This window comes from Sarcophilus harrisii, chromosome 3, assembly GCF_902635505.1.
Source record: "Sarcophilus harrisii chromosome 3, mSarHar1.11, whole genome shotgun sequence".
NCBI classification, from domain to species: Eukaryota; Metazoa; Chordata; class Mammalia; order Dasyuromorphia; family Dasyuridae; genus Sarcophilus; species Sarcophilus harrisii.
The window spans coordinates 37423422-37450692 of record NC_045428.1 but is presented as its reverse complement, the minus strand read 5'-3'; the positions used below and the strand labels follow the sequence as shown (position 1 = coordinate 37450692).

The following is a 27271-nucleotide window of genomic DNA, read 5'->3' as shown; positions in this document are numbered from 1 at the left end:
TAAGATTTTATGAAATCCTTGATCTTTGAATAGTATTAGTTAAAAAGGTCTTTAATCATCAAACATTATAGCCATCCAGTTTGCCTTGGAATCAGAAAAATTTGGATTTGAATCTTCCCTCTGATATCATATGATTAACAATTCCTTTAGTCTCTCTGAGATTCTATTTCCTCATCTGTAAAATTGAAATAATATGAGCACCAATGTCACAGGATTATTGAAATGATCAAATAAGATTATATATATATATATATATATATAATGCTTCACAAAGTTTAAGTAAATGTTAAATATTATTATTATTGCTATTACCATTAATAACAACAAAAACAATAATAGCAACAGCAATAATATTAATGACCCACCAGGATGCTCCTCTATCCTGGGAACAATGAAAGTGGCCTTAGTGTAGCATTCCTTCCAGCTCCTTCTGGACTGCAGTTCAACTTTGTTCTACAAGTTTCAAATCTCATCAAACTTTTATTTTTTTCCTTTTAAAGTTATTTATATTGATGGCTTTTTCCAACCTTCATTTTTATAAGAATTTGTGTTCTAATTTTTTCTCCCTCCCTCCCTCCCTTACCTTCCCCCTCCTCAAGACAGCAAGCAATCTGATATAGTTTAAATATTTGGGATCTTTTTAAACATATTTCTATATTTGTCATGTCAACAGACTTTTCTGTGCCAGGAACTATGCTAGATACTGAGAATACAAAAACAAAATTAAAATAATGCATGCCCTCTATTGGGGAAAAATAATACACACCTAGAAAAATAAGTACAAAATAATACATGGAACAATTTCTAGGGGAAAACACAAGTCAAATAATAAGGGTGTTATGTTAACAAAATTGAACACAATCAAGGCACAATGAAAGAAAAAAATGGAGATGCAGTCTCAGGAGAGATGAGACTGATAAGCATGGATACAAGGAAAAACATTTTCTGGCCAATCAACAGCCTATTCTATGTTCTCTGTCTCCTAGTCAGACACAGAGTTTTGGGACAAAATGCAAGCAGAGTGGGAAGAAATGGCTCGAAGAAACTGGATATCGGAGAACCAAGAAGCCCAAAATCAAGTGACAATTTCAGCTAGTGAGAAGGTAATGAACAAATGTACGATTTGAACAGTACCATCCATGTTTCTCATCCCTTATTGCATACATCTATTCCATTCCATCCTATTCCATAAGTATATCTTAAGCATCAGGCTTTGGCTAGATATGAGAATGAAACTTTACAGGCTTTGCTTTAAAGAAGTGTGCATTCTAGTGGGAAATACAACATGAATATAGGTCTTTAAATGCAGGGAATATTGAAGATAATCAGAAAAGTCTTCCAAAAGGAGGTTATTTGTCAATGCCCTAAAATATTACCACTATTTGGGGGGAAAGTCTGACATTAAAACAGGCAAATAGTATTTAAAAACTGAGATAAAGGGAATGTTGATTGTTTTTTTCTTGGAAAAGCAAAAAAAAAAATCACTCCCATTTAGCTCAGTTGCTACACAAGAGTTCACCTCTTTTGTTTCATTATTGTTTAATTGACAGTCACTGGGACAACAAAATTATGGCCAACTGTCTTATAGCTGATCTTTAAGTTCCAAGTTCCTTTTGAGGCTTGATTATCAGAGAATAAAGATAGCTCCACAATTCTTTTGTTATTATCTCCAGATCTCCATTAGTCACACAAGCCATTCATGCAAGATATTCTACTGGTAGTTTCTGGAAAGTTATTCTACTTAAGAATAGGGGTGATTAAGGATGGGAGGCAAGTGTCATAAAGACTGTGCTCCTCATTTTGACCTTGTGTTAACCTTGTTAAAGTCTCCTGTATTTAAAAAAATTAAAAGAAAAAGGTCAGATTTTTCTTGTGTAGCAAGACAACTGTATAAATATGTATACATATATTGTTTTTAACATATACTTTAACATATTTAACATGTATCATGTATGGGACTACCTGCCATAGGGGAGGGGGTGGAGGGAAGGAGGGAAAAAATTGGAACAGAAGTTTTTGCAAGGATCAATGTTGAAAATTTACCCATTTGTCAATAAAAAGCTATGATAAAAAAAAAGATAGCATTAGAAGGAAAAAGACAAAGAAAAAGAAGGTCAGATCCCCTGAGGAATCCTCAGCAGTCCCCTTGATAAGAATTCCCAGGAAATAAATTAGTAGAGTAGACAGTCAACCAAACTACTCTTAAATTCATAGACCTGTAGTTAATGCTTTAAAAACAAACAAAAAAATCTTTGGATCCAAGTTTCCTTAAAATGTCCACAATGTTGTCCATCTTCTGGGGGAAATGTAAGAATCTTTTGCTACTCCAGTGAATTCATGATCTCTTTGGCATGAGCACTCCATTCTAAAGTGAAGAGCACATGCTTTTGTATCCTATGATAAGTTTTCATAGCCATCATAGTGGATCTGTCCAAGGTACTGAAGTTCTCTTCTGGTGCTTTTCTGGACCCCATTGCCTAATATAATTCCTGATGGGCACTTATGAAATGTTTTCTGATTGTTTTGAGAAGTAGCACAATTCTTGGACTACCCAACTGTTAACTCTTCACTCTTGCAATGTATTTGGCCCACTTCCTTTTCTGGTCCAATTTAAATATGCTTATTGAAGTCTTTCATGACAGTTTTTACATGCAGATTATTACTGGTACATATACCTGCCATGGCTCTCTCTCCATTGACTTGTTAGCCAGATGTAGTTTTGAGTTTTCTGAAAATGAAATGTCCCATAATTTATCTACACATCATCAAACAGATAAAAGAAATTCTTTTTAAAAAAAATAGACTTCTTTGAGAGTTGTATTAGCATCATTGAAAGATTCATGCAGAGAATTAAGGTCTCTTCTAAAACTTTTTTTACCAAAAAAAAATATGGTTTCTATCTTTTCAGGGGCTAGTGAATGAATATATCATTTACTTCTTTCTTCTGTGTGTCACAGGGGTACTACTTTCACACAGAAAATCCTTTCAAAGACTGGCCTGGAGCTTTTGAAGAAGGATTGAAAAGACTGAAGGAAGGGGACTTGCCTGTCACTATATTGTTCATGGAGGCAGCAATCCTTCAGGACCCTGGGGATGCTGAGGTATCTTCTTTTCTCTTCAGGGAAAATTGTGGGTGAAGTAGCTGATAGAGAGTAACTAGTGATCAGGCATTGGAGTCAGAGAGTCCCAGGTTCAGATCTCATCTCTGACATGTACTGGGACATAGTACCTGTCTTCCCATCTACAATCCCATCCCCATGGACAGTGAATGTACTTTTATTCTGATTACTCTCCCACCCCTAAAAAAAGCTGAATAATAATATTGAAAATGAGCACACCTGATCAGAAGGGGTCACTGTCTAAGCCAAAATCCTTGTAGATAATGCAAGATTGATAGTCCTTGAAGGTCTCAGAGTCAGAATGATAATAGTGGCTGACATTTCTATACTTCTCTTTAAGGTACATAAAACACTCTTACATATATTATCTCACTGATTTTCATGAGAACCCTCTGAGGTAGATGCAATTATTATCCTCATTTTACAAGAGAGTAAATTGAGACAAATAGGAGTCTAAATGACATACCCAAAGTAATTTAGTGATAAAGTGGAATTCTAGCCCTGCTTTTCCAGAACCAAATCTAGTATTGTATTCATTAGACCCTACTATCTCTCCAAAAAGCTATTGAGGTTACTTAAGCTAACCCCTACATTTTATAGATAAGGAAACTGAGGCTCAGAGAGATGAAGGAGTTTCCCAAGATAAGTTGCAGAATCAGAAGAGAATCAAGATTTCCTGATGTCATACCCAAAACTCTGTCCATCAGGAAAGGAATAAGTGATAATGGAAAGAAAGCTGGATCTGGGATCAGAAGAGCTAAATCCAAATTCTGGCTCTGCCACTTACTTTGAGTGAATTGTCTAGAAAATGAGGGCCTTTGACCTTTATATCTCTGATCCAAGAAAGCCCATTTTCATATGAGTCATGTGATATAGACATGTCTCAAGCTTTAGACAATATCCTAAAAGCAGGAAGGGGCCCTCCAAATGCATTTGAACCATGAAGCCCCAATGGAAGCAGCTGTACAGACAGTTTATAAAGGGAGGTCCAGAAAGAATCACAGATAGGCTATTTGGGGGACTGGAGGTGGGGAAATCCCACTCCTCTGCAGTTTTTATTCATAATGCTGAAGTCCATATGGCATATACAATGCCAGTGAGGGAATGAAAAATAAAGTTGTGATTACATTTCAGTAAAAATATGAGTATTTTCTCCTTGGTTTTATATAAAGAGATGTCTATTGCTCTGCTCTTGGGCCAACACTGAGTGAAACTACTGCTGCTACTGCAAAAAGAAAAAAATCTTACTGCCATTTAGGAGTCTTAGTTATTATTTAGTATTGGAGTTCTTTCTGATTTCAATCAGACTTTAGCTAAATATCTGTGTCCTCTAGGGGTCTTGTCTCCCAAATGTTCAATTTCAGATACTTCTCCTATATATTTGGTGGCATCTAACTGAAGGTTTCAAAATTCAAAGATAGTTTGAATTTCTGGAGGTTATAGAGACTAGAATGAGAGATTGGGCTGCTCCTGATATATTGTGTGATCCTAGACAAGTCATTTTACATTTCTGGAGCTTGATTTCCTTGTATGGAAAGGGAGAGATTCAGAGTAGATGATTTTTGAGTTCTAGATATTGGAATTAAAGGACCTGGGTTTGAATACCAGTTCTATTCCTTATAAGCTCCTTATAAGGGACAGGGGCTGTCTTTTTGTTTGGATTGATATTACTAGAACCGTGCACAGCTCAGGCACAAGGGTACTTAAAAATGCTTATTAGCTTATTGACCTGACTTTGAGGGAATGACTATGAAGTCATTTCCTCTCACGGAGCTTCAGTTTCATTATTCAAAAAGGGAGATTTAACTATCTCCCTAAGGTCCCTTCTCACTCTAAATCCTATTCCTGCGATCACATCCATCTCTATGATTCTATAGTCAAAAAGATCTATGAGAGACAATGAAGCAAAGTCAACCTTGGCTGTGCTTCTGACATTTACGAGCTGTGTGAGCTCAGCAAAGTCACAACCTCCCAGGGGTCCAAGCATAACTTACATAAATTGTGGATAAGTCACCAACACACACTCATAGAGGTAGTTTCATATCCCCCACCCTGATGAAATTATTAACTCGGTCATTTCAGCCATGCCTAAATCTTCATGAACCCATTTGGGCTTTTCTTGATAGATTTATTGCAGTGGTTTGTCATCTCCTTCTTCAGCTCATTTTACAGATATGGAAACTGAAGCAAAGAGGTTAAATGGCTTACCCAGGGTCACACAGCTAATAAGTATCTGAGTATCTGAGTCAAATTTGAGCTCAGTTCTTCCTGACACTAAGCTCAGTACTTTATCCACTGAGTCACCTAGCTACCTTATCAAAATCATAAGTCTGAAGTAAAAAGAAAAGTGTGTGTGTGTGTGTGTGTGTGTGCGTGTGTGTGTAAAGGGAATGTATGGGTATTCATATCTAATGCATATGTAAATATACATAATTATAACAATATATTATATTGTTATATAATGGAATATTTATCCACATCTTCCAGCAAAAATTTAAACCTCATCCTTCCCTCTAATTTAACCACAGACAACAGAAACCAGTGAAAGAATCTGTAAATCCCTTCCAGGGACATGACCCAGTAGTGTTTGAATAGAGGTTGGGGGAGCACTTAGTGTGGTACAGTGGAAAAAGCACTCTGCTCAGGTAAAACCTCCTCCACCCTATCTCTGAAGTCAAAGATCCTGGGTGCAAATCTTGCCTCAGATTCTTCCTGTCTGGTGTCTTGGGGCAAGTTACTTTCAAGGTTTCCATTTGTTATCTCTAAACAAGCCAGGGAGGACTACTTGACTGCTGAAGATCTAAGATCCTTTAAGATGGAAGGCATTCCTGCAATGGATTAAAGGCTAGACTTACTAATTTTCTGAGTACCTGTCAACTCCCAGATTCCATGAATCTAAGCCACAAGAAAATTTAAAGGAAAAGATGGATGTACTCTCTTCTTGCTGGAAAAGGGCAGAGGGCAGAATGGACCAGTGTTCATCCACTGGAGGACTGGTTTTCCTCTGGATTCCCACTCCACATTGACATCAATTTTTGTTTTCACAGGCCTGGCAGTTTCTGGGTGTAACCCAGGCAGAGAATGAAAATGAGCAAGCTGCCATCGTTGCTCTCCAGAGGTAGATGAAGCTAAGTGTAAACCCCAGGATCTGGCAAGCTCTTGCTAATGGATTCCTCCTATTTCTCTCAGATTTGTTTTATGCATTCTTAATTATAGATAGATAGATCTATATATCTATATTAAATATTATACTTGTAAATATTAAATATAAAAATATATATAATCATATTTTAGTAGTGAACAGAAATGCCACTTACGTGTGACACCCAAAGCCTAGATCAAAAATAATGGCTTGCTTCCTATTTCTATAGGAAACAGCCATATTTCTATATCCTACAAAATGATCCGTAGTCTTCTACTCAAAAAGGGGTTAATGTGATGACAGCCTAAAGGGCCCCATCAAAAATATATGGCTTTGTCTCATCTTCCCTTTTCTAGATGTTCTAAAGAAAAAAAAAACTGGCTCTGGAATTCAGAGATCTGAGTTCAAATTCCACCGCTGATGATCATTGCCTATGTGACATTCAACAAGTTATTTCACATACCTGGACTTCCATTTCCTTATAAAGAGAGGGCCTTACCCTAGATGGCCTCTGAGATCCTTTGTAGCTCTAGACCTAGGATACTGTGTCAGAACTTAAGATCATAGATTGAGAATTGAAAGGGACTTTAAAGATCATCTGATATAATCCTTTCATTTTTCAGATTAGAATACTGACCCCTAGATCAGTTAAGTGATTTTCCCCAGTATGTGTCAGAGATAGTATCGAAATTAATGTCTTTCTGATTCTGAGGTCAACTTTCCATTCATTCATTCATTGTTCTACATTATCTCTCATACAGACATACATAGATACGTGGTAAGGGATGGTGGAAATTGCACTGTGTGTGCATGTACGTATTTACATTTATGTTTATTCCTTCCTGAATATTAGCTCCTTTTAGTCCTTTCTGATCTGATTTTTAGGAATTTAGAAGTATAATTATCTCATCTATAAATACAGTATTTATGGTAAGAGAGCAAATTTGCCTTGTGCTATTTACAACCTACTTCCTAATGCATTTATCTTTCATTATAAACCCCCAGACTGAATCCCCTAATTAGGTTACCTATGCATTCAATTGGGTTTAGTTATCTAACAGCCAAAGCAATGCATCCCCAAATCCGTTAATGATTTAGCTTAATATGATCTTCCTGCCCAGTGCCTAGCACACTATTATCCTCCCCACTAGGAACTAATAAATGTTTGTTACTATTGGTGTTGATAATATCCAGAAACAAAGGACTTGTCCAGAAACAAAAAATTCTTGCTGTTTCATCATAGCGCGGCTATGTAGCCGTGGATTATTTAGTCATGGCTCCAATGCCAAAGGAAAGGTCTCATGATGATGCTTTAGATGCTTTCAAGCTTCTAAGTGATCAGGACTGCCCCAGAGAATAATCAGACATAGCCCTCCATTTGTAGATAGATTAAATGGCAGACTGGATGGACATCTGATCTTGGAGTCAGAAAGATCGGCATTTAGGTCCCTGTTCTAACCCCTGGCAATTCTGTGAGCTTGTAGAAATTGCCAATAAGTTGCTAATCTACATTGGAAGAGGAGGTTCCTTGCCAGGAGCTCCATAAACTAATAAAATTACAAGCCTGGTTAAAAAAGAGATCAACAAGAAAGAACATCATTGATTTGACACTCCTACCAATTTGAACTTAGTCATCTAGCATCATGGGAATTTCCCAGCTTCCCTTGCTGAAAATGTCCAAATTTATAGCTCTATTTGGCCAAATGTATGTTGAGATTCTATGTGACAGGGCACCAATTCACATGGCTCAATGTCTTTCCTCATAGAGAAGCTGCTGAATGACAGTGGATGATGAGCCATAATACTCCAGTCCAACTTACTCCCAACTTTGAATTTTTTTTTAAAATGAGTGTGAGAAAAACCAACATGGAATTGAGAAGGTTGTAGTTATGTATACTTTAAAGAAATTAAATTAAGTCCTGATTGCTATATGTAAATAGTATATCTGGTTTATAGGATGATCTACTCATTATCATGATGATTATTATCATTATCATAGCTACCATTTCTATGTCACTTTAAAGTTTACAAAGCACTTAACATTTATTGCATTTGATCATATGAGGGAAGTACTGTTGTTAATCCCGTTTCATAGATGAGGAACTGAAGGCGAGAGAAATAAGTAACTTGTGCAGGGTGATACAGGTAGCAAATAATTGAGGCAGGTTTCAAACTCATGCTTTACAAGTACAGTGTCCTAGCGAGTAAACTTCCTCTTCTCTAGAGCTAGAAGAGACCCCAGAGGCTATCCAGTTCATACTACCAATGAGGAAACAGAGGCTCAAGGATGGGGAGTGGGAAGGGGAGTAGGTATCAAGTGACTTATCCAAGATCACATAGTAAGCATCAGAGATAGAATTTGAACCCAGAACCTCTGACTGAAAAACCAGAACTCTTTTCCCATACCATTCCCCACTTGTCATTCTTCCAGTGGCTTTTCAAACTCAGAAGTGCAATTCCAGTTAGCATATTATCTGAAGAATTGCTGGACTATCTTGTGAAAAAATAATTCTAAAATGCCTTTTTTGCCTTCTCTCAGGTGCTTAGAATTGCAACCCAACAACCTGAAGGCTCTAATGGCCTTGGCTGTGAGTTACACTAATACTGGCCATCAACAAGATGCTTGCAGTGCTCTGAAGAATTGGATTAGGCAAAATCCTAAATATAAATATTTAGTAAAGAATAAAAAGGCATCTCCAGGTCCAACCCGAAGGATGTCTAAATCACCAGTTGATAGGTAACCTATTCAGTGCTTTTACCTGATTACTAAGTGCCTGTGTTCACCTTAGGTTCAATCAACCAATGAATATTTAACAGTTGATTAAGAAACTAAACTGAAAACAGTCCCTAACCTTAAGGAGTTTACATTCTATAGGATAAGACAATATCTCGATGTAAGGGAAGATACAAAATCATTACAAGGTGACAGAAGAAGGCAGGAGGAATTATAGGGAAGGAGAGATCCAGAGTGGTTTCAGATAGGTGGCTGAGCTAGTTTTCCTGATTTACGGCTCCAGAATTGGTTTTCCAGAAAAGCATTTTTAAGTTAAAAAAGGAAATTATACGATATCAACTGGATTGAAACTCGACCTTTCTAAACATGATTTCAGCTCAGGAATCCTCAGTGGCTACCTATTGCTACCAGGGTGAAATACAAACTCTTCCTCTTTCCTTTTGAAGCCCTAGACAATCTGGCTCCAGCCAGACATATAGTATATTATTTCCCCTTCAAGCCTTTTATGTTGCAGCAAATTAGTCTGGTCTATATTCTATCTCCTGCCCCTGTGTCTTTCCATATCTGTGTTCCATCCCTGGTGTGCATTCATTTCTTAGAATCTTAGTTAACTTTCAAGTTCCACTCACTCAGGTGCCATCTCCAGGGCAAAGTCTTTCCTGATTCCTGCAGTTGTCAGTGATCAGTCTTTCCCCAAATCATCCTTTCAGATCAAAGACTATGATAAATCACAGCTATAGAGCTGGAAAGGGCCATCCCTCATACAATCCTCTTATTTTACATACAGGAAATCTGGGGAGCAGCCAAGTAAATAACTTATGCAAGATCCCACTGGTAGTAAATAACAGACGCAAGATTTGGAAACTGATTCTTCTCTCTCCAAATCCAGGATTCTGCTTGCTGTACACATATTATTTGCCCATTACAATGTTAGCTCCTTAAGGGCAAGAACTTTCATTATTGTCGCTGTATCCCTATTCCCTACATAGCACAGCAATTTTATCTAGTTAGTATTTATTAAGTGTCTGCTGTACATTGAATCAAAGCTTTCAAAACATGATCCACACAGAATAATATCAAGAGATGTTCGGATCCTTACCATATTTGAAACTAAAACCTTTGAATTTTTTTTGTCTAAAGCAAAATATAATTAATATCAGTTTTTACGTGTTCTATAAGTTAAATTGTGGCAAAAAAAAATTGTTCCTCTCTGAGGAACCTCGGCTTTAAAAAAAATGAATCATTCACAAAATGATATGCTGCTGTTAGAATGGGGAAATGATACCGAAATCCTCCATATTCCTCCTCATGGTTTTAAATAGAGTCCTTGTAAAGATCTCAGCTTTGGAGCTATAGCTAAGTGAAGCAAAATATCTGAATGAAAATCAGCACATATTTTGTAACATTTGAGGGTATCAATGGTGAGGAAATCAACTAATCTATAGAAAAAAGAAGAAAGATTGCTTGGAGTTCAAAATTGAAAACAAAAAATCTTTTCTTTAAGATCCATACCATATACAGATGAAAATTCCTTCCATACACTTTTATTTACTCTTCCAAAGTGACCTTTCTCCCAGCTTTAATCTAGCCTGAGCAGATTCTGAAATATTACCCAGCAGTCTAAATAGGTTTGTGGTTTGAAGAAATTGATCCACAAATGTGAATGAAAGCCCTAGACCCCATTTTCTTGAGACACAAATTGAATTCCAACTTAACTGACTAAAACTGCACACTATCCATTCATTTCCTAGAGGGAAATAGACTACTTTTTTAATCCTATCTTCAGACGGTCAAATTCTGAGATCAACTAGGAGTGGTCTCTTTGGATGCAATCTAGAATCTTTTAAAGAAAATTCAACAGTTAAAACTAATTTCTGAATTCCATTTGTTAAGGGGCTTTAGACATTTAACAAGGAAGCAAATTTTCCTACTATTTCCAAGTAACATTGAGATAAATCCTCAATCTTCTGTTTTTCTTAATGCCATGCTTGTTTTATTTTACAAATTGGAAGAAAGATGAGCTGTTGTGTAGTTTTGAATAGTGGAATACTCTGCTGGTATGAATGAGAATAAGGACACAATGGTCTTAGTTGCCTGCGTTGGTCCAACCACAACTGTAATATCTCACTGCTGTTCTGGACATCAGATTTAAAGAAGGACATTAATAAGCTGGAAAGAGTCTTAAGGAGGACAACCAAGATGGTGAAGTTCTTTGAGGTCAGGACATATGAGAATCAGTTGAATGAAATGGGTATTTTTAGAATTAGTCTGAATTTAGTTGATAACAGTCTTCAAGTATCTGAAGAATTGTTTTGTGGGCCATTTATTACACTTCTACTTGTCCCTAGAGGGCAGGAGTGATGGGTGGAAGATACAAAAAGCTAAATTTAGGCTGGATGGCAAGAAATGCTTCCTAACAAGTAGAGCTGTCCAAAAGAGGTCTGAAATTCTCTATTCTTGGATTTTGAGATTTATCACCACCTTCCTAATATAATTTTTCAGTTTTATGGATCGATATGGGCAGAAAACTTTTCATTGTGATTGATAATAATGATTCCTGATATTTGTATAGTGGCCAAAAGTTTGCAAAGCATTTTACAAACATTATCTCATTAGATGGGAACAGTGTAGGCTAAGGTGGATTATTATAAAGACCTTTGTGATTCGTGTTTGACTCCCTTCCCAGTTCGGTCCTGGAAGGAGTTAAGGAGCTGTACTTGGAGGCTGCCCACCAAAATGGAGAGATGATCGACCCTGACCTGCAGACCGGCCTGGGGGTGCTATTCCACCTGAGTGGAGAATTCAGTCGAGCAATAGATGCATTTAATGCTGCCTTAACAGTTCGGCCAGAGGCAAGTACAATTATGATTTCCTGTTCATTGGATTTCCAGTTTCCCGAAAGCAAGAACTGTCTATTCATTAGATTTTGTCTCCTTCTTTTCACCCCCACCCCAAAGTCAAGAACTATTTAGCTTTTGTCTTTATATGCCCAGTACAAATATAGTGACTGGTGCATAGTAGATACTAAATAAATGCGATTTAATTGATTTGTATCCTGGTTCCTGATATATATCAGGTGCTTAATAACTCCTAGTTGAGAGATTTATAATGCTAATTCCCAGCACAGAGTGGGAGCTTAATAAGTATTAGGTGATAGATTTGTAGCTCTAGTTCCTAGCACATAGTAAGTACTTAATAAGTATTTGATTAATGAAACTGCATTATAATGATTAAAATTTCTCAGGCCATACTCCCTTCACGATTTAAGATGGTCAATATTAATGACTTTGGCTGTTAATATTTTAGTTCCTAAAAAAGAGAGAGAGAAAAGAAATATTTTAATGCCTAAAATAGAAATGTTAATTGAAAGAAGTTTCCAAATAAGAAGCAGATTCATGCATGTCAAATTATGGACTGGCTGATGAATGGAAGCAGGTTCACAAAGTTTTCCTTAATACCATTGTGTCATATCATTATAGCCCATGACAACTAGTCTTAGATAAACTTTTATGAATCTTCATTATTCTAAGGGGGGCAAGAATGGTTTCTTCCATCATTCTGACATGCCAAAATTAGAAACATCTCAATTCATTGTTAGGACTATTCATTATGGAACCGCCTTGGTGCCACATTGGCTAACGGAGACCGCAGTGAGGAAGCGGTTGAAGCCTACACCCGAGCTCTAGAAATCCAGCCTGGCTTCATCCGCTCCAGATACAATTTGGGAATTAGTTGCATCAACCTGGGAGCTTACAGGTAAATCATGAAAACAAGTTGAGTGTTAAAAGCTAAATCTGATATTCATCCTATTTACCAACTGGAACCAATGAACTCCCAGTCTAGTGGGATATCCAGAATGATCATTTTTAAGACTGTACAGCATCTACTTAAAGGCTAAAAACTTCTAATTTTGTATCTTTTAGGATTGATTCTCCCCCCTATTACCCATAATCCCTGCTATAAAATATGGTTCAGAATTATAATATGGAAGAGGATAGAGGCTTATAGGCTCTTCAGAAGCATATTTCTTGCAAATCATGAATGCTTTCTTTTTTTTAATAGTATTTTATTTTTCCAAATACATGCAAAGATAGTTCTCAATATCACAAATGCTTTCTTACAGAAGAGAGTAGGGAGGCACTTCACATAGATATGATTGAACAATATCCTAAAATGTGAGTGTTGTTTGAGACTAATCTATCTGCATTCAGGTAGGCAATTGATTTGTTGGAGCAAAGGTCAAGATTCATGACCAACTAGATGGAGGAAGATAAGAAGAGAAACCACGCTGCAACTCAGCCCATTTAAACAAGATATTGACTTTAAAAAATTAATAATGTACCAAAGCAAGGACTTTTTTTTATTATTATTATTATCATGATTTGTTGGAGAGGTTTAACCGATGCAAAACAGTTGCCTCAACAAAGAAGTCACTTGTCAGGTTTTTTTTTTTAGCAACTCTCTAATTATGTTACAAATTAATATGAGTTTTATATCACAACTGTTGAATTTCCACACCAAGTTTTTTACCAATGAAGTAACAAATTTGGACCCAAAAACATATGTGTGTTGTATAGTTATACAAGAGAAAGACAGACAGACAGAGGCAGAGACAAAGACAGAAAGACAGACAGAGAGAGACAGAACCAAAGAGAATAATAAAGGTTTAAGGTTGATACTATGGGCTTCTGGACAGAGTGATAAATGGAAAAGGAACTAATAAATTATAGTTTTATTGATTGTTGTTTCTATTGCTATTAAGTTGTTATTTTTAAAAGCTGTTTGTGCTTTTTGTCTAGATGATTTTAAGATAGCATAATGGTAGGTCTTTCCTTATCTTCCAGATATTATTCATAAATTTTGGGTCACAGATAAGTTTTTAGTCATTTTTCAGTCATGTCCAATTCTTCATGACCCCATTTGGAGTTTTCTTCAAATATGGGGTATTTGGCCATTTCCTTTTCCAGCTTACTTTGCAGATAAGAAAACTGAGGCAAACAGGGTTAAATAATTTTCCCAGGGTCTCACAGCTAGTAAGTGTCTGAAGCCAGATTTGAACTTAGAAAGATGGGTTTTCCTGACTCTATATCCACCTCTCTGTTTTTTGTGCCACCTGGCTGCCTTGGTGGAGTAGGGTGGGAGGAATGAAAGAAATACATTTAGGATTCAGCGTTTTTTAGTTTTGTGTTCTCTAAAGGGAAAAAATCCTTCCCACAATTTTAATCAAGCAGATGCCCCCAAAGAATATGTACGGTACATGAGATCGTAGAGCTATAATTGGAAGGGATCTCAGATACCATATAATCCAACCCACTCATTTTATAGATGAGGAAATGACAGTTCAGAGTTGTTACTTGACCAAAATTATATAGGCATTAAGAGCTTGAGATAGGACTTGAACCTATATCCTCTGATTTAAGAATCATTGTCCTCTTGTTTCTGCTTTTTAAAATACAAGAGCTCCAAAAAACTGGATCATTGTTAAAAGACAGAAATACTCCCTGCTGGGGACATATGGAAAGGAAAGGAAATCACCACTTAACAGACATAAATTGAACTGAAGGTGGATTTTCCAAAACCTTGACTCCAAAGCATCTCAACAAATACTTCTTGATGATAATTATTGTGTATGGCCATAAAATATAAAGCTCTACAAATCTTGTTGCTTTTCATTGCTTTCCAAAGTAGCCTACGCACTACTTCTACTGTAACTGCCACCTACAATGATGGAGAGGGAGTAGATTGGCCTGTGACCTTGGCCATGCATAACTGTGCCAGCCTGTTCCAGCACTCTTAATTCAAGCATTAGTACTAGCCCTTCCCATGTAGGTAAAGCAGCCCATATTCTATGATGCTAATATATAGCTCTTGGAGTGATACAAGGCTTGATGAGGCACTGGACCAATCTCTCCTTGAAGAAGCTACAAAACAAGAGTGAAACTCTATTCAATCCCAAGGTCTTTGTCCGTGCCTCTAAAGCCTTGAACATACCCTCATCCCAGCAATCACTCAACATGCATTTTTTGTGCTCAGAACCAACCCTTCCCTTCTTCATCTTAGATAGGTAAAAGTCAAAGTGGAAGCCTCCAAGTGTAGCTTTAGACAAAGATGAAAAGCAGGTAAAATGATGGGGATGGGGATGTAAAGAAACAAAAAGAGGACAACTCCTATTCTAGAGGAATTTGCATCCTATCAGATAAGTCAACACATAATTATACGGGAAGATCAGAGACAAAAACGATACTAATCTGTTAAGGGGAAGCACTAGCAGCAGGAGTGGGGCAGGGGAGAAGACAATGTAGAAGGTAGTACTTGAACTGAGTTTTGAAGAAAGGTCAGAAATGGAAAGGGAGAGCATTCCAGCCATGAAAGATGGGAGATAGTTTAATGTTTAATGTTTTAGTAACAGCTAGAAGGTCAATTGGACTAGATTGTAGAGTATGTAGTATCATATCATGAGGCTAAAAAGAGACATTGGAGCTGGATTGTAAAGGACTTTAAATGACAGTACTGAATTGGGGACTGATTGGTCTCTACATCCTCCCCCTTCTTTTTCTTTGACTCTGAGTGAAATCCTGGAATCATTGAATCACAGTACTAAGAAAGAGAAGAATCATTTTAGGAAGGAAAGAATCCTTGTCTTGCCAATCCCAGCTTACTGCTAATCCCCCTGTGCATTCTCAGACTTTTGGTATCTTGGCCTGGTTTTAAAATAAAGGAATTGCATCCAGTTTGTATGACTTTGGCCAAGAGATATCTTTTTAAAATACAAGAGCCCTCAAAGTGGGGATCATTGTTAAAAGATAGAAATACTCTGTTGGGGACATATGGAAAGCAAGGAAATCACCACTTAACAGACATAAATTGAACTAAAGGTTCTCTCCTCTCTACATGTCTTTTGTAAAATGAGGCAGTTGGACTCATGATATGGGGATTGTGAAAGTTGGAGTTGGAAAAGACTATAGAAAATGTATGAATTCCTGTAGCCCTGTGCCATAGCCTCAGAAAGCCAACCTCATATTTATATCCACTTATGGGAATAATAGTGGCTAACTATTAAGAACTAAAATTCGATTATAAAAACTGGTGACTTAATTAGTATATGGCTAGTTGTTCAGAGAGACAATTGTGGAAAACTGCCCCACTTTCCTCCCTCGAGCTTAGTGGGAGGAGGAAGAGGAGGGTCCTTAAGAGTCATCTAATCCAACCTTCACATTTTACAAGTGAAGAAAAAGAGGCACAGAGAAGTTAATTGCTTAAAACCATTCAACTAATAAATATCTAAAGTGAGATTTGAACTCAGATCTTCTTGATATCAAGTCTAGTGCTCTATCCACTATTCCATACTGCCTCTGCATAATCAGGGAACAGAAGGGAAGAAAAGAGACTATGCATTTATGTATGTCTGCAGTGAGACAGGCACTAAGTGCTGTTTATAAATAGTATCTCATTTGATCATCACGACAAACTTGTAAGTAGTTGCTATTATTTTCTCCATTTTATAGATAAGAAAACTGAGGAAAGTGGGAGGTAAGTGATCTGCTTGTAGGTGTCTGAGGTGGGATTTCTTGATTCTAGGCTGTATATTCTGTCCACTGTGTCACCAGTTACTTTACCATGAGCTAATTAAGAGAGGATTCATGATAGTGACTGTGGCTGAAGAGGGAGGAGGGAGGACCCATCCATCATGATTGAGCCAAATCTTTTCTACCCTTTCTCACATCCCACACTCCAAGTAGCAAGGAAAGAGTCTTTAAGAGGTACATTTCTGATTGCATCATAATTACACTCCCATTCTGGAAAAGAACAATATGTTAGTAGCAGAAAATTATTGCCCTGTAGGGAGGCGGTTTGTGCTTCAATAGCAAGGACTTTGACTGCAAAACATAACATGAATCTATTGGGAAAATTTTACCTTTTCAATGTCTGTTTTTTTTCTTCTCCCTTAGGGAGGCAGTCAGCAATTTCCTCACTGCCCTAAGCTTGCAAAGAAAGAGTAGGAACCAACAACAAGTTCCCCATCCGGCCATTTCTGGCAACATCTGGGCTGCCCTCAGGATTGCTCTCTCCATGATGGACCAGCCAGAGCTATTTCAGGCAGCTAACCTTGGGGACTTGGATGTTCTACTAAGAGCTTTTAATCTGGATCCATGAAGAAGAGATGATTCTACCGCCTACCCATGCCACTGGAAAAATTACTTCTAATGTCATGCAAATTGCAAAAATGATTTTATTATAAATTTCAAAAGGAGAAGTCAGATGTTCAAATGACATGCAACCCAAGGGAACCCCTCCCAACGCTGCCCAATTTCCGTCCAAGTTCAAAAGCACAAAACGTTGTACATAATGTCAGGTTTGGATTCAAAACAAGGATAGAAAGAAATAAGACCAAATGAGAAGATGGTGGATGAGGAATGGCTCTCACAAACTAAGAGTGTGTCATAAGACATAGATGTTGGATTTTTGGATAGCCGACCATTTGTCCAAGGATCTAAACTCTTAGGTCATCAGACCCACATAGAAGAAAGCACTGCCTCAGGCCATGGAATACAGACTGGGTCTCTTGCTGGGTTCCCCATAATCCCTCTTCCTAGGATACATCCAGCTTGGACCAACAGGGCATGTACACTGTGTGGGCTGGCAATGGGGAAGGTAGGCAGCATTCTCTGGGATTGGTTTCCTTTCTATTTGATTCCAGAGTTGGCTTTGCAGGCAAAAGCAAGCTTTCTCTATGATGTATTTTTTTTCTTTTCTGCTCCTATCCCAGAGTGAGGTGGGGACAGGAGGAGGGGATTGGGGGGGGGGAGGGAGGAGAGTAAAACTGTACATATGCACTTTAATATCTTATCATTTATGCCTTGCCGGGCTCTTGGGTTGTTTTTCCACTTTTAAACCTGAGAGCAAAGGTTCAGAACACAGCCACAGTTGTTCACTCAGTGGACCAAATACTCATTTTTGACAACTATTCCCATGGTATAGGGTTTGACAAAACGTTTTTCTTAAAGCAGACATAACAGGCTAAAGGGATCAGTTCAAGCATAGACTTTCTTACTGACATAATTTCGAAACATACACAACCTAGATGTACAGAGCTTTATTCCTTCAAGTACCTTTGACTGGCCTGAGCAAGGCTCTGGGGAGCAAGGGGGTGGTATGCTAGTGCTGAATTCACAATTGTTGGGCTGGGGTTTTTTGGAGGGGTTGGGTGAGTATTGGTTCAGACATATGATTTCATCACTGTACAAAATTCCCTGGTAAGGAATCCCCTGCCACCAGTGCAGAGGAGCAAATGCTCTGCATCTTATATCCTTAGATAATTGCCTAGGAGGTACTTAGAGGTCAAGTGACTGGCTTACACAGTCAGTATGAATCAGACATTGAACTTGAATCCAGGGCTTCCTGACTCCAAGACTAGTTCTCTTTCCATTATGCCATGCTGTTTCTATAACATCTTATCTAAATGACATCATTGATCTGCTTTGCTTCCCTGCATGTCGGTGGTCATTTTAAACTATTAATATTTTAGGCTTGATAAATACATTTTTTTCAACTAAAAATTAATAGTATTGGTTTAGTTCCGCCTCGCTGGTGCTTCTCCCTGCCCTACACTGTATTCTGCTGTGGGATGTGGTGCCAACTTGCCCACACAGTTCATAGGCTATTCCAGCCAAATCATTGGATGAATATAGAATGTTCATCTCTTGACCTTGGGCCTTATATTGGCAAGTTGCCCAAGTATCAAAACTCTTCTTGATACTTCTCATTTACTGTGGAGAAGTTTCATCTAATTAGTATAAGCTCTGTGGTCTCAAGATCCTGGAATATACTTAGTTCCCTAAAGTCTTGTTGGATTACTTTATTGGTTGATGTTTTTAATTTTGTTTTATGAAAATTCAGAAATAATTTGAGAGCAAATGTTCTGGAACAGCATATATTCATGTTTCCCACAGTCTTTTTGTCTCTTTCTCTGACCCTGACTTCACACCACCACAAAACAATACCCAAAATGATAGTAGCTTTTTTCTTATTAGTTCTGTCTGTCAGTTCATGGTTATCAAATCCCACCAAAAGGAGCTACTTAAAAAAGGCCAAGAAATTCACAATTTGAGGTTTGTGGGATCGTTTTGTCTAACAGCCTCATTTTACAAATGAAGAAACTGAGGCTAAAAGAGAGGAAGAGATTCATCAGCTTTGCATAGTAGTCCACAGCAGGACTGGGATTCAAACCCAAGCCTTCATATACAGCATACAGAAATAAAGAGAAGTGCATGGCCCAATCCCAGATAACAAGCCTCTTCTCAGACTGTTGAATATTTTTAGATTGGGTGGATGGGTCAAAAGAATAAAAAGTATCAAATATGAATATGAAATTTCAGATCATGAAATCATAGCTATAAAGGTGGGAAAGAATTTTAAAATCATCTCATCCAATCACTTCATTTTAAGAGAAGGTCCAGGAATTTAAATTATCTATCCAGGATCACACTGATTATAAGTGACCAGAGCTGAGATTTGAACCCAAATCTGAATCCAATTTTATCTCTCTTTTCACTGTCTTAAGTCAGAAGTGAAACAATTTTGTAGTGAGAAGTAAGTGGAGAATGAAGATGAAAGGAAAGACAGAGTTTACCAGTTCTTGCACACTGGTAAACATGATCCCAAAGCCCTTTACTTGCTTACAATCTATAGAACTTATAAATTCTTAGAGTTCGTTTTTGTTAAAATCGACATTCATTTGAGATCACAAACCAGTCAAGGGAATCATCACCTGGAAGTAAACAGTTTGTGATTTCAGATTTGATGACCACACACAGAATCAACACAGGATGATGGCAGGCCAGTGACATAGGCAACGATAGGGAGGAAAATAAAAGACAAGATATAAAAGGAGTGGAATTACAATAAAAGGAGAGAGAGAGAAAAAGAGGGAAAGTGAGGAAAGAGAGAAGGAGAAAGAGAGAGGAGGGGAGAGGGAGAGATGGAGAAGGAAAGAGGGAAGGAGAGAGGAAGAGAGAGGGAGAGGGAGAGACAAAAAAACCCTACCTGTAGCAGAAAGCAACCAACAGTTATCTTTGGTGCACAAACTGCCTGGTCCTAAATTAATCCACCTCCCTTCTCTAGACAAAACCACACCGTTCCATATAGATAGGTTTCTATTGTACATTTTAACAGCTACCAAAAAAGTTTCCCCATCTTCACAATCCAATATTTGTCCATCCGTTCTGTAAGGAAGCTCTTCCTTTATTTAGACTATTCATAATGTAGTAGAATCACAGATCACGAACATTGGAACCATAGAAATCAGCTAGTCCCCATCATTTTATAGATGAGGAAGCTCCAATAGGTCATTAGTAGCAAAGCTAGGACCTGAGTCCTCTGGCTCCAAATCTAGCATTGCTGTCCATACAATATGCTGGTTTTTTAAGAGAAAGACCACTTAAGTACCCCAAATTCTGTAGGTTTTAAGCCTACCATTGCAATTACTTCCATTGTGATACTGTTCTTCAATTTAGAAGAAAATTGAAATCTTAATAATTGCTACATGTTATGTCTGAAGCCTCTGAGAGCTACATGTTCACGGTAAAATTGCTGTGAAGAATGGATTTCTACTGCTTTATTTCATTTGTGAAAGTTGAGATAATCATGAGTTTTCAGGATCTCAAAGTGTTTTGGTATAAAGATAAAATTATTTTAAATTGGAAGAGATTATGGATTCAGATTCTTGATTTGGAGATTGTAGACTCAGACCTCCAAGGGACCCTAGACATTAACAAGGATAATCTTTCATTCTATAGTAATAGATCGATCTGCTTTTACCAATGGCTTGATGATTGTAGAAACACCCTGGCCTAAATTTATCCTTTGTTCACAAAACACAGGAATTTTAGAGAACTGTACCTATTAGGCTATATGAGAGAGACACATGTTCAAATTCTATTTTCCATGTAATTCACATAGCATATGGCAAGTATTTACAGAATCCAAGAATAACCTAAAATTAAGTACAAGACATTACCATGAGCTTGGCTATATGCATAGCCTTTTAAAAATGTATATTCATGGTCTTTTTAAAACCAGAAATATCTTCGACATGAGATTCATGTAGGGTAGCAGAGTGTCATTCAAATTTCTATTCTTTTTGAAAGGACAAGTTCTTGAGCCCTGAATGTCCTTCCGATTGGAGCCAGGATTCCTGAAAAGAGGACCTTATGTTTGGGTGGCTATTAATGTTTCTAAGCATAATAGAGGACCTCATCCTGAAGGGTATTATTTGGTCCTACTCAGACCATGGAATAGTCAGTCCCCTGTGGTTGCTTCTGAGTGCTGAATGTATTAGTTGCTTGAAGAGAAAATTTAGAGAATGTTTGTAGAGTGTGCTGAGTCTTTTGTTAGATCTAGTTGGAGTGAAAGTTATTTGTGCTCCTTTTAAAGTATTTAACAATTTCAAGTATTTACCAATTTGAATTATTTACCAATGTTGTGATAATATTGATCAGGAAAGAGAAAGAAAAACCAAAGAAAGAAGAGAGTGAAGAGGGATAAGAGGAAGAAAAAATAGAACAAGAATAAAAGAAGGAATGAATGAGAAAAAAATAAGAACAGGAAAAAAAGTAGAAAGGGTAGAGGGAGGAAAAAGGAGAAAAAAGAATTAGAAAGAAGCAAAAATAAGGGAAAAGATGGAAGGAAAAGAAAGAAGAAAATAGCAGAAAAAATGAAGAAAAGAAAGAAGGAAAAAAAGAAGGAAGAACAATAATAAGAAAAAAAACTAAAATATGAGGAGAAAAAAGGGAGAGAGGAAGAATAGTACCAAAAGAAAGACAGGAAGAAAGAATAGGTAAAGAAATAAGAAAAAGAACAATAGGAGATCATGAATAGAAGAAGGAAGAGAAGAAAGAATGTGAGCAAGACAAGAAGAAAGGAGAAAGTAGGAGGGAGAGATAGAAAGATAAGGAGGAGGAGAAGTAAAAAAAAAGAGGAAGAGAAAATAAAAAACAAATAGGAAGAGCACTTAAAAGGATGAAGAGGAAGAATAGAAAGAAGAGAAGCAAAAAGAATAAGGAAAAATATAAAGGCCCCAGTCCTGTGGCCATTCCCCTCACTTTCTTCTCCAGATTGCTTCCTGTTGCAACTGAAAGGAAGGCAAAATCTCATCGACCATGGAACTCGTTTAATAGACTACGAACAATATTTTCTATCCTGTTGGACTCTTTTCATAAAGGCCTGTTGACAATACCTGAATTTCTTTTGTGACATCTGAACCATATTCCACTGGGAATAATATAAGGTTAGCTGATTTTGCATGGCTCCGTCTTCCACTCTGGAAGGGAAAAATCTCATCATGCTTCCTGCTGCCATGTATGGCCCATGCGGCCAGATAGATTTTTCTGGAGTACCATCCCTAACCAATAACATTGAATTTTAATCAAGACTGGCCATGATCCAGCTACAATAGGGTGAACAGAATCTCCAGTCTCACCTGGATTGCTTCTTTGGGAATAGAAAAGTCAAAGTCGATTTCACCTTTCTTTCTCCATATTAATTGCATATCCCCTCCCTTTCTGGGCAGTACCATGGGACCATATGGAATTCTGTGTAAATTGTTTTTTTTCCTTGTACTTGGAATATATCCTAATGATTCTAGAGCCTTTTGGATAACAGGGTACCCTGAATGTTGGATGGGCTCACGTCCTCTTGCTTAGAAGGCCTTTCGTTTTATAAACCATAATATATATATGTGCTAACGTGCACATATATATACACACACAATTTCAACTTTGTAAAATATTTTCAATTTTACCCCTTGTCCTAAATTTACTATGATCCAGTTTCCTTGTCATCACAGTATTTATAGTCCAGCTAAAATGAAACTAACATTTTGAACTGATAAATATATATAATCTATATTTTTAAAGAATGTTCGTAGATGGACTATGACATAAGGTTTCTAACAAAGGGAATTTTTTGACAATAAAGCATATAACCTCAGGTACCAAAATATTGCATGCATTAGTATTTGCACACCAACCTACTCGCATATTAACCAAAGCATGCAAGGTAACTTAACTGAACTGAATGTAAATTTACAAAGTGCATGATGTCAACTTCTAGGTTAGTTCATTTTTTTTTTATACTCACTCATAAACCAGGTCATTAGGAGACACTGGCACAAACACTGGGTCATCTCTTCCACATTTGCTTTCCTTGTAAGAATACCCTTGGTATGGTCTCACAATGACTCGTTTGCTACGGCCTTCACAGGTCACTGTCACGTCTGGTTTCCCGCAGTCCGACCCTCAAGAACACGGGGGGTTCTGATGTGTATAGACCTCTTGGCAATGACCTCTAGAACTGTCAGATATCAAACCAGACTCTCTGATGACTTGGAATGCTACCAGATATCCCAAATCACTGGAATCCCAAATCCAGAATGCTCCAGGCTTGATATTTCTGAGACCATTTCCACTTCTGAGAGGTGAAGTGCTGTTAGAGTAGCATTCTTGGGAATTTACTGAGCCATGTAATTTCTCACCAGGTGGAGAAGTTGGGATTTGGGGAATCCAGATAGAGGGGATCCATTTCTGTGACATCTTCCAGATAGATTACAAAGGCTATCCCACCATCTTCTATTCCCCAGCCCTGACTGCTGGTTTTTTGGACTGATACTTATATAAGAAAAATGATGTATGTTGAGTGCTCTGCAAACCTTTGCACTTTCTGGAAATGTTAGCTCTTATTAACTGAGTCTCTGAACCCCTGGTGACTGGCCTTTTGTCAAAGTGTCTGGAAAGAATGAGTTGGTTGCCAAGAAAATTAGGCTTTCTCCAGGAGCTCCCTATTCTGTTCATCATGTTAACTCCTACCTGTTTTACATTCAAAGCACCAAGCGTATCCCCCTGTACTGTTGAGCGGACAAGCTACTTCCCAGCTAGTAAACAGAAACAGTAATGTCCAGTACAAGGGAACTCAAATATTTCAATATTGATAATAGCTTTATAAGTATCCCATCATCAAATATGTTGTGTCCTTCTAAATAAGAATTAAAGTTTTCAAAAATGTTTAAAATTTTCTGTGGTAGGATTAAAGCTAGCTAGTTGAAAATTAAAATGCAAAACTTAAAAAAAACAGGGGATACATAACCAAATATCTTTTATTGCTTTATCTTAAACAAAGCTTTTGTTATCATCTTTATGTAACATCATCTGGAAAGAAACATCTGAAAGAAGAGTTTCTGTGTCCCAATAGAATGGAAGCTCCTTGAGGGCAGGATCTGTTTTTCATTTTTTTGTCTTTCTATCCCTAGTGCCTAGCATAGCACCTGGCACAGTGCTTAATAAATGCTTGTTGAATTGAATTGTTGTTTCAAAAAAAGAATGCCTCTGGTTTAGTACTATTTCTTAGGGAGCTTCTCCAAGGGAGAATTTAATCCATGTCTCAACAAGAATCCAGAAGTCTCAACAGATAATTTACAGAAATATGCACACAAAATTACATCCCAAAATGGAAAAAACTATTTTTCTTCCTTCCCTTCAACTTTCTTTAGAGAGAAGAATGTATAATGGAGAGAAAAGATACATACTCACCTTGTCATTTGGGGAATTGGAGCCAGGGAGCAAATATTACTAAGATCTCACAAGTTTTCTGAATGGATAATCCCATCGTTCTATGTTGTATAAGAATGTTGGAAAGTGGGAACAAGACTCACTAAGAATGGGCAGAAAATGCAAAGAACCCAAAGGGTCATTGATTTCCTTTCACCTGTCTCCCTTGTCTGTAGGACCCCAAATCTCTTCATTCTCCATTATCAGAATTTGTTTACATTGGTTGGGGGGTGGAAAACCAACTGTCCGATTTAGGCACCTTTTTACTATCTATAACAAGCATTTATTACACATTTAGAGAAAAAAAAACAAGATGTTTCTAATATATTTTGTATATCTATCAATATTGCCTCTCTAGACTAATCAACAAATATATAGTTTTGAAAGACATGCTGCTGCCTTTGCTGCTTCTCCCCCATGCTCAAGAATGTGGGAACACACTTCTTGTACCAGCTTTGGGCTCTGATTTTATGCCCATACGTATAGCAAAGAAAAAGTGACATCTAAATGTTTACATTCAGTTTCTAATATTAATATGAACCCCAGTGAAGGGATCTCTAAGTGATCCTGCATCTGTATATTCCATGCAATATTAATCATATAGATGAGCTCAGATCTGTGGCAAGTGAATCCCGCTCTTTAAGATACAATTACTCACAAGAAAATGACCTGTTTCTCTCTCTATGTGTTTCATTTACTCATTTGCAAAGCACTAATGCTAATGTAGTATTTTTGTACTATTATCAGAGGCATGCCTTCCTCATCTTTTTTTCAACATTATTAAATGGTATTTATATCTGTGTGATTTTTAAGTATGTTTTCAAATAAACTTTATCTGTGGCTTCAAATGGTATTTGAGTATCTTGTGAAAGAGATTGAGAAGCAAGGAACTCGTAGCACATTACAGAGGAAAATGGGTTGAATTTTGGTCTTTGTGACTGGGTTCAAATCCCAGCTCTTTTGCTTATTTAGCTCTATGATCTTTTTAATTTCCATGACTCCCTTCAACTTTCTGGACCTCAGTTCCCTCTTCAATAAAAGCAAGGAGATGGACTTTGTGACTGCTGAGGTTCTTTCCACTCCCAATTCTATATTTACTAGTTGAGTTTTTCCCTTTGGTGAGGCAGTTGGAGGTAAGGGACTAGCCCAGAGTCACACAGCTAGCAAGCATTAAGCATCTGAGGCCAGATGTGAAGTCCTTACTTCAGTGCCAGTGCTCTATCCACTGTTCCATCTAGCTGTCCCTCATACTAGATGATTAAATATCCCTTTCAATAAGATGTCATCCAGAGGAGGAAAAGGAAGGCAAGGTGGGGAGAGGACAAAATCCATCTTGTCAGAGAGTCCATTTGGAAATACCTTTGAGGATTGCACATATTTAACCTCTATCAGATTGCTTGCAGTCTTGGGGAAAGAGGTGGTAAGGGAGGAAGGAAGAAAAATTTGGAACACAAAGTTTTACAAAAATGAATGTTGAAAACTATTTTTATAAGTAGTCAGAAAAAGAAAATACTATTGAAAATATCTTTGAAGGAAACAACTAGATGTTGCAGTGAACAGAGCATCAGTCCTAGAGTCAGGAGGACCTCAGTTTAAATCCAGCCACAGACATTTACTAAGTGTGTGACCCTGAACGAATCCCTTAACTCCAATTGGCTCTAAAAGAAAATATCTTTGAAGAATGATAGATAGAGAGTTTAGAGACCATAAAGTCTAACCTTGCTTGTCATTTGTAAGATTATAAGAATGCAAGTGATTTGCCCAAAATCACATACTTAGTAAGTGTTTGAGGCAAGATTTGAACTCATGTTTCCCTGACCCCAAAGCCAGAGTGCTATAATGGGTGTAAAATCCATATCAGGAAGGCCACTTCCAAAACTCCAAAAACTGATCACGATGCAATGAGCTGCAGAAATTTAGACTGACGTTTAAATTACAAGGAATTATTCTTCTTCATGTCAATGGACATTTATAAGCATATTCTATGAGCAAGATATTATTCTGGATGCTGGGATAGAAATGAACCAGCGTAAAAGTATTGACAAAGTTCTGAGATTCAGAGTGACAGCCAGCATCCACTCCAACAATCCACAAGACACTCATTAGGTGCCTATTATATAGGAAGAAAATGGAAGCTCCTTGAGGGCAATTCCAATATTCTGGCTGAGTGAACTCTGTGAGGTTGCCAGTCAGACCGCTGCTGTCCAGTGGTGATCATTACAAGCACAACTGGCATGTGGATTATGGGCTGGCATTTCTCCTGCCAAGGACTGGGGAAGCCAGCAGCACCTGCCCCACATGCAGAAAAAAGAACCACTGAAAAAGATCAATCCAAAGATATTTATTGAGCACCTGCTGTGTATATAATAGCACTAGACTTAGCCTAAACAGAAACCACACCCTTAAAAAATTTAAAACCTTGGGGAGGGGGAGAAAAGACATTCAAAAAATTGCCAAAAAAGCAAGCATGCTTTAGGCAGGGGGTGTATGGGTATATGGATGTGGATGAGTACACATATACCCCTCACAGAATAAATGCTCACTATAGGAGGGTGACTTTAGGAGTAGGAGAAGCTCACTTTCAGCTGGGGTAATCAGGGAAGGCTTCATGAAGAAAGTGGAACTTGAGATGAAGAAGCTGGCCCATGCAAGTAGAAATTAGGAACAGGCACAGAGG

The 27271-nt window shown here is 37.5% G+C and overlaps 1 protein-coding gene across 11 annotated transcripts in view; it reads left to right on the top strand.

Annotated features, from left to right (window-relative positions):
- Window positions 1-21598, top strand: part of PEX5L (peroxisomal biogenesis factor 5 like) — a 262094-nt gene extending 240496 nt beyond the window's left edge. For all 11 annotated transcript variants that reach the window (XM_031957717.1, XM_031957715.1, XM_031957712.1 and 8 more), the window contains 7 exons: window positions 987-1103; window positions 2958-3101; window positions 6167-6237; window positions 8801-8998; window positions 11682-11847; window positions 12594-12751; window positions 16945-21598. In XM_031957717.1, coding sequence (XP_031813577.1) covers window positions 987-1103; window positions 2958-3101; window positions 6167-6237; window positions 8801-8998; window positions 11682-11847; window positions 12594-12751; window positions 16945-17149 — 1059 coding nt within the window. In that variant the 3' untranslated portion in view covers window positions 17150-21598. The remainder of the gene's footprint in view (window positions 1-986; window positions 1104-2957; window positions 3102-6166; window positions 6238-8800; window positions 8999-11681; window positions 11848-12593; window positions 12752-16944) is intronic.
- Window positions 21599-27271: the final 5673 nt, after the last annotated feature.